Genomic DNA, 14,175 nt, shown 5'->3' with positions numbered 1-14,175 from the left:
GAAGGATGTTAAACAATTGGCAGGCATTTGAATGCAAATATTTTCCCCTCAACATGAATTACAAAAAGGAAGTCAGTGACATTGACACACTTGTCCTTTGCTGAGGTATGTTCTTCTTCTTGATGCAGTCTCACCTCTTGTTTTGCCACTATATACTGTGCAACAACAAGGACTCACCCGTGCTTAATTTTACATACAATACAATACAAATTACAATACATTTCGGTGTGATAAAATCATTCTGGTTTCAGAAAGGAAGGGAGTGATTTCTCACCCAAAATCTGTCTTTTGGTCTAGGTTTGAAAGGTAATTGTTGATAATTTTTCCACACAGAGACAGAGACTATGGCCATTTAATGTCAGAATTCCACTATATACAAGTTTTCGCAGCAGAGAAAATGCATCAACACACATAGAAAACCTTTTGACCTACTCCTGCAGCATAATCCACTTCTCTGCTGTCCATCCATTTGCTCAGTTTCTTAATTTTTTTTTAGACACACAAATTAAATACGGTGCTCTCAACGCTCTGAAGCTCAGATAAAAGTTGTATTCAATTTGTCTTGTGTTTGGAACACACTGATCATGCAGATGGACAGCACATTTTCACAGCAGTCATTTTGCGTTGTCATTGCAGGAAAAGCACAGGTGTTACTAATAACATTAACAATGGCTTTGTTTTTTTTAAGTGTCCCACTAAGTAATAGTGGCAGTGACACTCAGAATTTCTCCTGTGAAAAATGACTTTTGGTTTGTAGAAATTTCTATGAACACTTGTTTTAGATGAGAAACAGGATCACTATTAGGATCTATTGAAACCATGAATCCAAACTGACACAGTTGCCCACTGCGAAGAAGGTAATTACAAACCTTTTAAAGCCATGGCTATATACATTTTGATAGGTGTCTCACTTTAAGATTCAGGTACAGGGTTAATCCATCAGAAGCATTCGGCATCCTGTTTTCGCTTTGCTGATGCGAGTGGCCCACTTGTTGACCACAACCTACATGAAACCCTCCTTAGTCAGTCACAGTTAAACTGTTGTCTCTATCATTAATCTTGCTCTGCCTGGCTGTGCATTCTCTCTTTCTCTAGCTCTCCCTCTCTATCATATAAATGGAGATATATAGGTATTTCGTTGCTGATACAGGCCAAGCCCTTAGCTGAACTTTCATGTAGATTTTTTTTAGGTGTAAAAGGTGTGAAATTTAGGTGTGAAATTCAGCTGGTGCTGTCAGATTTCGATATGAACAAATCTCGGTCGAAAGGTGAACCGTCCATTTCCTTTATTAATACCTTTATTTGCATACATAAATTACCAATAGCTGAATGAGTATGAAAAAGAATATGCCAATAATTGTATTTCTAAATATTAGTCATATATGGCTGCTCTGACATTATATTAAGAGCAGTTGCAAAGGGACAAAGATGAGTGACTTAAAGTAACTGGATTATTTTGTCAAAATGTATGAATGCACCTCTAGTCTAGCATGCACATACAGATGCCTCTAGTTGCGCTTATATTATTTTTTCCACTGTTCGGCTCGCAATGCTTGAGCTCTGCTGGCTTAATTCAACTGCATGTCTTTGTGTGCATTAGTTTGCTAACCCCTCTTTTCATTTTTTCATCTTTTCTGCCAAGCCTTTCTCTTCCACAGCTTCCTCTGCTTTCAGTCGAGTGCTCAGTCAGTCGCTGGCCTTCTTGTCTTCTCTTTCTGCCGCCCTGAGCTCTTTGGGGCAGTTCTGTTTTAGTTAGGTGGCATGAAACGACTGATACCTCTTTCTTAAAAACTTCATCAGGCTCTGCCCAGAAAGGGAACCTGCTGTCACCTGTGGGCACAAAATATACTGTACATGGATCTGTCCATGCCAGGTTGATGCATTTTAAAGGGAAAAAAAATCTTACCAGTCTAGTTAAACACAGTCCGAAAATGTAGCTGCGTGAAAATGTGTCACTTATATTATTATATATATATACAGTATTAAATAATGAAAATCAAACTAAGGTGTGTTATTAACATTTTTATCTGATAAATTAAAGTTCATTTGAAAATATGGATTACATATCAGATGTCCTGTGCCCATTATATAGTTTAGAAAGTCAACATAAGCAATTTCCGATTTAGACAATTTACAACAATTTAGAGGACATTTTACATCCCTGAATACGCTTTTGTTCATAGGTTTTCTTTCTGAACAGAGCCTTTCATAGTTTCTCTCTGGCTGTGTCAGGTGTTGTAGAGAAACGTGCTGCTTTAAGATGGATCGTGATCTTACTGTTGGATTAAATAATCGTTCCATTTCAAAGCATCCGTCTCATGTGACATTAGTCACCTTTAATCAGTTCTTCTCAAATTAAAATTGGTGAATGGAAGGTGACAACGAAAAAATCCCCCAGATTTCCTACACACCATGATTCAGCCTCCGTTGCTCTTTTGTCTCTCTCCCCTGTCTGCTTTAGCAACCACTTGTCTGAGTGAATTAGACCCACACTTGATTAGCTTCTTTTGCATGGCAGATAGAGTGTGCAGTCACTACATGTAGTTTGTGTTTTCTCTGAAAGGGCAACCGTAGATCTAAATCTTCGCTGCTTCTCTGAACTCTTAACTTCGCTGTCTTCTTGCATGTGCTTCTTGCTACTACTTGCTCTGACTTTTCTAGTTGAGGTTAAATGTAGTAAGTCACCATATGGTGTAGCACTGGTATGTGTAGTAGTGATTAGACTTATTTGAATTCACAGTATATTTGTCTGAATTATAAAGAGGTCTTTAAAAAGAGGAGAAAATAAAGGAGGTTTGTGTGTGTTTCTTTTTCTGTGTGAGAGTGCGTCAAAACCACATACAAGATGAAACAGGATGAGCTTGCAGAAGTAGATGTTATCTGATATCGGGTTAAAACCTGCTGCAGGTGCAGTGTGTGTTTATAAATGTAATTTGCAGAATCTCAGATTTTTTAAAATGATATTGAGCTCTGTAATTACAGAACCCGAAAGGACTGAAATCACTTCACATCAGTTCTGATTCTTAAACAGTCCCAAGAAAAATAGCAGGTGTAGCTACATCTTTGTTTATGTCTTTTAAGTTTGAATTGATTTTTTGAATTGGTCTGACTCATGATACAGTGCAGGGGGTAATAACATAGTGTTACATCCAGATAAGTAATAAAGATAAAACATTTTTCTCTGATAAATTGCTTTATGATGCAGTGGTGTGTGTATTGGTCTGTTGAAATGGTGTTTCCCAGACTGAACAGTTATTACAATGCTGGACATTGTTCTTTTTTTATGGCATTTCATGTTTTCATGTCAGTGTTTCATTGTCAAGATGTTGTCTTTTCATACAACCTTCTGCAGTGGCGGTGCTTTATCAGTGTGATGTTTTACTGTTAATGGATTTCGGTTTTAATACTTTAAGTGCAATTTGACTTTTCTACCAAGATGTGTTTCTGTTCTCTTGGATGGTGAGTTAGTAGTGACTAAGATGTGCATTGAGGGAGATTTTATGTTCTGGATGCAGACAGATTTTTAGTGTTGAGGTGTTTTGGTATTTTGGTGTTGATCTGGGAGGCTTTGGTGTGTCTGGTCTGTCCACTCAGATGACGAGGTAACAGTGGGGAAGTTCTATGCCACCTTCCTGATACAGGACTACTTCAGGAAGTTCAAGAGGCGCAAAGAGCAAGGTCTTGTGGGAAGGCGCTCGTGGGAGAGGCTGAACACCACCATGGCTTTACAGGTAAGACAATGTGTTTGTGTGCTCGTGTTCATGGGAATACAATCCTATAGATTCACTTCACCAGTGCATCGGACAGATTGGATGTGACTGAACAATCCTGAGACAAGCTTAGCACTCACATCAACTCTGACTCCTCACCTGTCTGCACGCTCCATACTAAGGTTACTTCTGCACTGCACCAATTTAATAAATACGGAGGAACAGAAATATAATTACAGTCAATACTCATTTTCTGTCTATACATAACAGACCACTGATTACACTCTTCATGTACAACAATTTAAATATGTGACCATTACACACTGTGCTGAAAACCTGCAGAAGATATGAGATTTGCTCTGACTCCAGCATTTATGAATCACCCTGTAATCAGCAGAAATCTGAAAAAACTGAAACTTTGGCCGACTTTAACACTCAACCAGATGGAGGTACAAATGTAGATAAAATGCCTCTAATGGCTGGTTGGTTTGGTATTATAGCTGCTCTCTTTGCAGGCCGGCCTGCGCACGCTGCATGACATTGGACCAGAGATCCGTCGAGCCATATCATGTGACCTGCAACAGGAGGGGCTAGTAGATGCTAACGGGGAGGAGGAAGAGGAAATCTACAGGGTAAACATTCTTGAAAATCCGCTTCAGACATGTTTTAAGACATATAAAAATATGCTGGTTTGTGTTTGTATTGGTTTTTTCACAAAGAAAATTAAATGACCTTGTTATAATGTGTTAAAATTTGAAATTGTTTAACTAAAAAAATCTAATTTAAAGTGTAACCTAATACACTTTCAGATATGACATTTTAGAGAGGTTACTGTATTAATGCTATTATCAAGCTTTATGAATTGTACTTTAAATGGTTTAGTGTGTTTATAGTGTAGTGTTCTCATTGGTTTTCTGGTGTCTCTTTGCAGCGTAATGGCGGCCTTTTTGGGAACCACGTCAACCATGTCAGTGTGGATCAAGGCTACTCTCACCCGACCACCGTCACCCAACGGCCACTACAGATCCTGCCCTCCTCCTGCAGTGCCTCAATTGAACACACCCAGACAGGCAGGAGAGCCACCGACGATGACAGAGGAGGGGAGACAGACATGAACTCTTCACCCATCCAATACAATCATCACTACCACACACCTCATTCCTATAATTATCCTCACTGCATTTCCACTTGCCATCAATCGCCAATTCCCTCCAATGCCAACCTCAACAATGCCAACGTGCCCTCACTTCTTTCCATGACCAATGGGAGGCAGCAGAAGTGTTTGTTAAGGCGAGACCGTCCGTCCTCCACCAAAATTGGATCATCAGTGTCCACATACAGCAAAGGAGTCCACGACAAGCTTTGGAAGTCACACTCCACAAGGTCAGTGGATTGAGACCTAATTGTGATCTTAATTGATCTATTGCAGTTATTATGAATGTAACCACCAACGGGCTGGAGTAGTGGTAAGTCCTCTCTGTTAAAATAGTACTCCACTGATTTAGCATTGCACTGCTGTCACATTGTTGGAATCATGATGGAGAGTTTTAAAAAAGGATACAAATGGTGCAGCAGAACCAGAGATATCATCACATTTATTCCATGCATTCATTACCCACAACGCAACGCGACCGCTGAGATTCATGTGTGTTATGCTAATGTTGCCACGAGCCTCGAGTTTCAAGCAGAGCTGCTGAGCGAGCTACAAGTGATCAACTATCAAATGTTGTGTAGCTTCCTCTGGAGCCACACAGTATGTATACAGCTGTTCAACGTTATACACATTCTCATACAACAGTAGTACCTAATAAGGTAGGCTAGTAAGACCTAAACAGACTTTGATGTGAGAAAAGATTTCCAGTTTAAAGGAGAATATTGTTTTGCGGGGAGTAAAGCAGCCCCAGAAGCGTCTTGTACATTGCAGATATACAATCTAAGTTTTGATGCTCACATTTGATGCTAGTGAAACTGAAAAAAGTAAAGAAAAAAAGTATGTTTGATAAGTGTTTGAGAGAGGCCAAGCTGATATACTATATAGATGGGAGATAATTCAATTTTATTGTATATACCTACTTATATATATATATATATCACTGTATATGAGAGCTGAAACGTATGATTATTTTCATTCATTCTTTGCGGATTCTATTCTCAATTAATCATTTGGCCTTTATGCTGTATGTCAGAAAATAGTGAATAATGCCTATCACAGTTTCCCAGAGCAGAATGTGACTTATTTTGTCTAACCTAAAGTCCAAAAGCCAGACTATTCTCTGAAACTTTCTACAGATGATGGAGAACAATGGAAAAAAAGAGGAGCATGTGATAGAAACCCATCCTGAAACTACCCACAAGCCTCCCCTTCAGCATGACTAGATCTCATTGCTCTGTGTTTACCCCCCACTGATGAACCAGTCTGCTTTTTTCCCACAGGTTCCTCTCTGCCAACACAACTGATTGTAAAAGCCTTTATAGGTATCAGTTTCCTGTCCCAAAGACCAGTTCCATTTATCAGATCAGCTTCTGATAAGCTTCGTAGAAATTCCCTAGTATTTATGATTGCATGATCATTTTTTTTTTTTTTTTTTTTAAATATCACTTAAGTGCTATATTAGGTGATATATCCACTGTGAGTCTTACATGTGCTACAGGTACTGAAAAGACTTGTTGTCCCTAAACTGATGAAGATGAAGATACAAATAATTAAGCCTTTTGTGAGATATATTATAATCCTGTCTTTGGATTTCTTTGTAATTTGCTTTTACACTCTTTAATTTGCCTCTACAAAGATTTTCTTTTAGTGTTATAGTTTTGTCCTAGTTTTCCTGTAGATTTGGGCCCTACAAATATACTTGATTTAACAAAAAATAAATGTGTTTGGTATATTACATATTACCAGAAATGTCATTACAGTAATTTCCCCTGTATGCTTTGGGACAGAAAAGCAGGGCTCAGACTACAGAAGCTGTTGGCTTATTTACTTTAGATTCACCCCCCTGACAGAGACATCTGGTCCTGGACCTTGGTCGGTGCCGATGTTTGGGCCAAATTATCTGGTAATGGGAGGAGTTTACAGATACATACTTGATACACTGCAGGTGGATGGAATATGGTATATTGTGCTCATAGCATTAAATAATTCAATAAGTAGAAGCAACGTCCCTTTCTAGAAACAAAGTCCCAGTTTCTTTGGGTCATTCACAGACCTTGATGTCAACAGTTTTCATTGGAACTTCCTACATATGAAATAGTCTCAAGAGCCACATTTAGAATGAAACTATTCATAATTTTAAGTCACGTACTATTCGGCCGTTACTATTCATACTGTTCCTCCTGTGCCGGAACAAAAATCTATTCTTATAAGAATTTTAATTTGTGTCTTCTTGTCTTTTGTCATTGCATGCAACCTCTCTTCCCTCTCCTTTCGCAAATAACCCTGCCTGTCTGACTGACCCCTCCCTTTCCTCGGAGCAGGACGCGCTACTATGAGGCCTACATTAGGTATGTGATGATGTCACCACTTAACAGAGCTTCATTTCACTTTATGCTGTTTTTGGTGGCGGGTGTGTCACAAAACATGCTGTGAAAACTTCTCACTGGCAAAGAAGTTTCAATATACATGATAGTGAACGAGCACTGTGGGGAAATAAACCTCCAACAAACAGCAACTGAAGAAACCTTTCCCATATATATCATTGTCAAATTTGCACTGATCAGTATTTGACTCACTGTATCATTGAAATTTCGATGCCAGGTCAGAAAGCAGTGGTGGACTCTACCCCACCATTCGTCGAGAGGAGCCAGGGGGAGGGGACAGCGATGATGAGCGAGGGTCGGGAGAGTACTACAGCGGTGAAGAGTTTCACGAAGATGACATTATGCTCACAAGGGACAGGTACTGTGATGGTAACAACTAGCTCCCTGACACACCACCACGTGGACTGTTTGTATTTCATTAATACGACTTTACACTTGCTGCATCCCTGGCAATGCTCACCCGTAACAACACAATATCAACACTGAAAAGAATTTCTTGGGCTGGATCACTTTGATAAAAAAATGCTCTTTTTGTTTCACAGGTTGTCCAATAAGGACCAGCATGATGCAGAGGGAGACTTTGACCTTAAGGTCTCCAGGGATGACCACCAGTCTGATGGTTACTATGACGATGACCAACAGCCAATCTACCAAGATGGCAGGCGCTCGCCTAGGAGATGGTTTTTACCCTCACCTCAAGGTGATAACTGATTGAATAATTTCTACAGTTGTTTAGTGATTGTGATTCCCCGACACTGTCAGATTTAATGTGTGACAATTTTATGTTATTCAAATGAAATTATTTCTCCTTAATGATCGTTAAGCCAGTGTTTAAAGATTCATTACACATATCTAATTATAATCTATTGTAATTGCACATTGTAAGTACTAATGTAACAACTTTGTTAGTTAAGGATTATCACAGTTATTTTATCTGTAAGTAACCAGAGTTCGAGCGATCTTTCATCATCATTTTCGGTTCCTGTGTGTTCTCTCAGCCTCAAACAGGCCAACATTCAGTTTTGAGTGTCTTCGTAGAAGAAGTAGTCAGGATGAGGCCCCTGCCTCTCCATCCTGCACAGCTCTTCCACTACACCTCGTGCAGCAACAGGTGGACACACACACACACACACACACACACACACCTTTTTCTGTTCACGAATATTGTGATAAATTCATATACAATATTGTAACAAAACACAATTGTTACAAGAAGAGCAAGTAAGAGGCCTGTTTTGTCTCTTCTAATGTGGGCCTTTATTGATTTTTCTTCGTTGTCGTGACCTGTAAAATCCAACATCAGGTAATGGCGGTAGCCGGTCTCGATGCCAGCAGAATTTACCACCTGTCTCCTGCACGGTCGCTTCGCTCCTGGGCCACACCACCTGCCTCGCCCATCAGTCATGACTGCTCGCCCTGCTACACACCACTCATACAGGTATGGTGTGTGATAAACTGTGTCATAAAAGACCACATTTTAACCACAGATTGTCTTTCATTTTACCAAGATTAGGTTAATATTGCCTTAGATGTGAAAGTAAATGTTAACAGTCCTCACCCAAGTCTAAAGGTTGTTCACAGCAATGTTGGTGAAACGTGTAGAAAAGTTTTTATTGAGCTTCACAGGTTTGAGAACCTGATAGACTTAAAGATGAGCCTAAACTTTAGTGATCGTTTGAAAGTGTGTATGACTGAGGAATTTTTAAGATTTAAAAATGTGCTAATTTCTGGTTTAGTGGGCTAAAATTGAAAAAAAGGAAGACAGATGGAAGAAACATCCCAAAAACAATTGGATTATCTTAATTTTACTTTATTCTTCTCTTAATAAGGACAAGTAAGAGGGTTTGAGGACAGAAAAAATGTTTACTGTAGAAGTGAAAATGTGTGAATGCTTTTCTGTTTTTTTGACTTTTACTCCTGATACTTATTATATCTGATATGATATCTGATATCTGATAAGAAATCTGATCTCATTTATAAATTTAGCATCTCAATCAGTGTCTTGTGCATGCAGTCTAAAAATTTATGTCTGTGTCTGTGTGTGTGTGTGTGTCTCTGTGTACTCAGGTGGACTGGCGCAGTTCTGGCAGCGTCGGCAGCATCCCCACAGCAGTGAAGAGGAGTTCGTGGTATACAGACGGTCTGGAAGGTCCTCCCAGCCGCAGCCACTCTCCGTCCCGTCTGCAGTTACCTGCAGAGAGCTGCCCACTCTTTCTGCAAAAGAGAGGCAGCGCCAACAGTCTGGTGGAGGCTGTGAGTAAAAAAACTCAGACTTTCTTTTATCCATGGATCACAGGCCACTTCTGAATAATATGTGTCTGTGGAAATTAAAAATACATAGAAATCACAGTCATTCTGTAATTTAGAGGAAGTATGTAATTATTACTTTCATTGTCAAAAAACCTCTTGATAATTGCTTTGACTGATATTTAGTGAATTTATTGATATATATTTTTTTACTTATTGTTCTCAGGTGTTGATCTCTGAGGGTCTTGGGAAATATGCCAGGGACCCCAAGTTTGTTTCAGCGACCAAACATGAAATCGCAGACGCCTGCGAGTTGACCATTGATGAGATGGACAGTGCCGCCAGCAACCTGCTGAACGGCAGTATGGATAACAGCAACACTGGGCAAACGGGCAACGTCAGCACGGACCCACATGCCACCGCGCATCTTAGAGACCGCAGTATCCGTGACTACAGCGACGAGGAGCCGTACGTGGCTGTGAAATGCGAGGAGGACCTAACAGATGAGATGATATGCATCACGTCGCTATAGCAGCGGCTCACACACAGGATTATTTAGGTTTTTTCAATTGGATTTCTACTACTGTTCCACAGTGAGGGGATGTCTCTGTTCAGGTGCATCCTGCAATAGACAGAACATGTAAAACATGGATGGATAAGAGAACAAAGTGCCTTGTTTTCTCTTTCTGTGGAGTGGAGAATTGAAACAGATGGATTCATGGAAGAGATACATTCAGCAGATTTTGAAACCACAGCGAAAATCTGCCTGCCAGCACGCCTGTCGTTTAGCAGGAATTCAGGATACTTCCAAGAGGTTGTTTTCTATTTTCTTTATTATTGACAATGATTTGGTAGAGCAGAATAACCTGGCAGCCTCACAAAGCCAGCCTGCAGCTTGTGAAGTTAGTTTTTCAACAACAACAACAACAACAACATCCATTGAGTCCAGCAGCTGAAAACCAGACAGTTTGGTAAAATGGAGAGTTGATACTGAGTTATGATGATGTGATAACATTTACGTTGTGTGTGCAGTCTGTTGGTACTTCTTTATTCATATATTTCTGCAGCATATTGGATTTGAAATGAAACGACAACTTTGAAGGCTTTAATTTGAGGGTGTTTGCATCCATACTGGGTGAACTGGGACTGTGAGCCTGTCATTGTTGTATCCTGACATTGTGTGACTTTGTATGAAGACCACATACACTGTTCACTCAAAATGAGGAGCCACTAAAACATAAAACCATTCTAAACACTTACAGACTGCACTGTATGAAATGTGTGTGTTTTTACTGAAAACAATGATGAGAGACTGAACGTTTGCAGAAGCAATGACCAGTGACAGACCAGCTGTAAACTGGTGGGAGTGATTTCACATTGATCTGGTCTCCAAAGAGTGAAGCTGGCTTTGCAAAGCTGCATTGCCCTGCAGCAAAATGTCTATGGCTACCCAGTGATTCCAAGAGTTAGCAGAGTTTCATTTCATGTATATAATGTGTGATTTAACCGTTAGTGGTCACGATAACAGATGCAGTTTTGATCTGCCGCTGTTATTTACATTACATTTTGACCTCCATGACTCAAATGACACAAAACAACTTGATTTTATTTTCTGTTTTTGCTGCTCTCAGTGCAGAGTGACGATCAGGCTGATCCAAAGCCATCGCAGCTGCTACGTATGAATCTAGGAGCTGCTCTGGGTTCACAGTTCAGGGTTTCAGGGTTAAACGTCGCTTGTCTCGGTACTTGACTTGAAAAGGAAATCACATATCATGAAAAAAGACTTTGTCCTCAGGCATATCCTTCTGTTTCACTGCACACTGATATGACACACAGATAAACATACTGCCCCCCCCCCACACACACACACCCCAACAACAGAGTAACTAATTACACACCAATTATATTGACTTGATTACTTTAAACACCCTGAAAATAAAGGCAAATTTAGGATAATACCACAATGTCACAGACTTGTTTCCATGATGATCCTTAATTTATCAAAGCCCCTTGAAAACTGTGAGGAGAGACCATTTCATTGTTAAAAACTCAATCAGAATATGCAATGATTCGCTTTACTCAGACCTGCTTTAGACTTTATGAACAAGAAGTTCAGTATTCACACTGAGAGAATGATAACTGTGGAGGAAAGGTTTATATTTCCTATATGACAAATACAGTATAATGCTGTGGTACAGTGGTCTTACCAGTCTGCGTTGTGAAACTGCTGCATGAGACATCGGCAAACATAATATGTTTCCTTATAACCACACAAAAACAAAGAAAATCCAGACGTTTCTTCCGCATAGCTGAAGCACAAAGTCATCACGACAGGATCGTCTGTCTGACCCTAGTCATGTTTACTGCCTCCGCAGCCGGTAAACTTTCCTTCAGGCCACTTCAGTTCTGTGAATCGCACGTCACATTTGAGTTATACTTGCTGAGCAGTGTCAGTGTCATTTCTCTCAGGCTTGTTTCACAATGAGGCCGATGAAGTAAGTAGATCTGGAACATAAAGGTCTGACACATACAGCGGGTAAAATAAGTATTTAACACGTCACCATTTTTCTCAGTATCTCAGTACAATATATTTCTAAAGCGTGCTATTGTCCATGAAATTTTTGTACCAGATGTCAGTAACACCCATGCAAATCCACACATTCAAAGAAATCAAAATAAATAATTTCAGAAATTAAAAGTTACATGTAATAAAAGTGGAATTGGACAGGCGGGAAAAGCTATTGAACATGGCTTACTGACAATTTCCTTTATACTTCGATACAAAACCTTTGTAGGTAATGACCGCGTCAGATGCCTCCTGTATGGAGCAAACACTGTCGCAGCAGTTGCCTCAGGTGTGATTTTGGCCGCCATTCTTCCGCCACAGAACAGTCTTCAAATCTTGAAGCTTCAGTGGGCCTCTTCTATGAACTCTGCATCTTGTAGTTCTTTCCATAGATTTTCTAATTGCGATTCAAGTAAGGTGATTGGCTTGCGGCCATTTCTACAGCTTTATTTTCTTTCTCTGAAACCCAAGTGGTGGAGGGAGCTTTCCTTGGCTGGTGGTGTTTTGGGATGGATTGTCTTGCTGAAATGTCCAACCCTCGTTTCTTCGCTTCTTCTTCATCATCCTTGGCTAGATGAGCAGCAGAGTCTTTATCAAGACATTGTCTAACGGTACATTTTTCCCATTCAAGTCTTGTCAGTGCCGTATGGCTGAAAAACAGCCCCACCGACCATGATGTTCCCCACTCCAAAACTTCACTGTTGGTATGGTGTTTTTGGGGGTGATGCTGCAGTGCAGTTTGAGCCTCCAAAGCAGTGCTGTGTTTATGGCATTCCCAAAGAGGTTGAATTCTTTGGGGTCTCATTCTTGGCCAGGACTTATGATTCTCCCAGTATGTTCACAGGCTTGGCTCTAAATTTTGAACATCAAGGACTTTAAACGTGTTCAACATGCCTTTTTCTTCAGCAACTGGGAGTTCGTTGCTGCGGTGGAGCGTGCATTACAGGCCATTGGTGGCTTGAGTGCATTACTTATTGTTTCCTTTGAAACAATTGTACCTGCTGACATTCCAGCGTCTTTCTGACGCTCCTTCCACAAGGTGGTCCTTGGTCTTGGACAACTCTCTCCGATAAGTTCTTTCACTTCTCTGTCAGAAATCTTTGCGAGTGGGGGAGCACGTTAGTCGCTGGTTTGGTTTTATTGAAATGATGTTCGCTTTCCGACGCACTTCGGGATTATGGCTCACTGCTATGGCTCACATCAGTATTTTTTTTTTTTGCTTTTGGAATAAGGTTGCAAAATGTTATTGAGAGGACTTTTGGTTCGTGGTTAACCCGATCATGGATTCTTTGTGGGACCTTTGGTGATGAGACACGCGTTTTGGCTATACGGCCGAGGCAGAAGTGGGAGGAACCAGCCTGGGATATTAAGTGCTGCCAGGCACAGAACGTGTCGGTGGCGCGTTTCGTAGTAGATCTTCAGCGGTTGTCTTGCTTTCCATGCGCCGGTGTTGTGCACTGCCCTTGCTCCGTCATGTGTTCAAATCAGCTTTTTCCCCTGTGTCATTTCACATTATTGTACACGGATAAACGTGAGGTTGTATGGACATCTGGCATGGTGTGTGAGTTGCGTACGACCTTACGAGCTGGGTGGAAGAATTTCGTGTAATGACGTTCGTAACACTAGTATTACTGGCAGAGCAAAAATCCGGTGAGTGTGCGCCGCGCTTACGCGGCGTGTGTTGCTGGTTTGTACCAGGTCCTTTACTTATATGTGGTGAGGTAGTGTTTAGAAATGCCGGCGCGGGCAAAGAAAACCATTTTTGCTGGAAGTATAGATTCGAGGTATATGTGGTTGGGTGGTGTATTACTGTGTTTTGAGATGAACATGATTTGGATGGTTAGCTGTTGCCGTTTGTATGTGTAGGAGTTTCTTTGTTTTGTGTTCGAATGCCAGTTTGAGTGTGTGCGACATGCGTCGGCATGTTTGTCTCTTGTGTCTGCTGTTGTTAATTGGTTGGTGTATGTCTGTGGTGGTTATGAGTTTTTTTTTATTTATTTGGTGTTTTCACATTTGCTCACCACTACCAGTTGACGTCTACCACTGCCAACTTAATAACGTCTTCAAGGTCACTTTTACACCAACACTGTCTTGTGGCCAAGGGCAAGGTCTTTC

General features: G+C 40.5%; 1 protein-coding gene across 1 annotated transcript in view; it reads left to right on the top strand.

Moving 5' to 3' along the window:
* Window positions 1-10,031, top strand: part of cacna1db (calcium channel, voltage-dependent, L type, alpha 1D subunit, b) — a 43,687-nt gene extending 33,656 nt beyond the window's left edge. Inside the window, 10 exon segments of the mRNA XM_035656783.1 lie at window positions 3,595-3,731; window positions 4,226-4,342; window positions 4,642-5,093; window positions 7,185-7,211; window positions 7,465-7,605; window positions 7,790-7,947; window positions 8,246-8,358; window positions 8,551-8,685; window positions 9,315-9,500; window positions 9,721-10,031. Coding sequence (XP_035512676.1) covers window positions 3,595-3,731; window positions 4,226-4,342; window positions 4,642-5,093; window positions 7,185-7,211; window positions 7,465-7,605; window positions 7,790-7,947; window positions 8,246-8,358; window positions 8,551-8,685; window positions 9,315-9,500; window positions 9,721-10,026 — 1,772 coding nt within the window. The 3' untranslated portion in view covers window positions 10,027-10,031.
* The last annotated feature ends 4,144 nt before the right edge of the window (window positions 10,032-14,175 follow it).

This window comes from Morone saxatilis, unplaced genomic scaffold (assembly GCF_004916995.1).
Source record: "Morone saxatilis isolate NCDOM2014 unplaced genomic scaffold, NCSU_SB_2.0 Contig15, whole genome shotgun sequence".
Taxonomy (NCBI): domain Eukaryota; kingdom Metazoa; phylum Chordata; class Actinopteri; family Moronidae; genus Morone; species Morone saxatilis.
The sequence above is the reverse complement of the archived record's forward strand: the minus strand, read 5'-3'. Positions and strand labels throughout refer to the sequence as shown.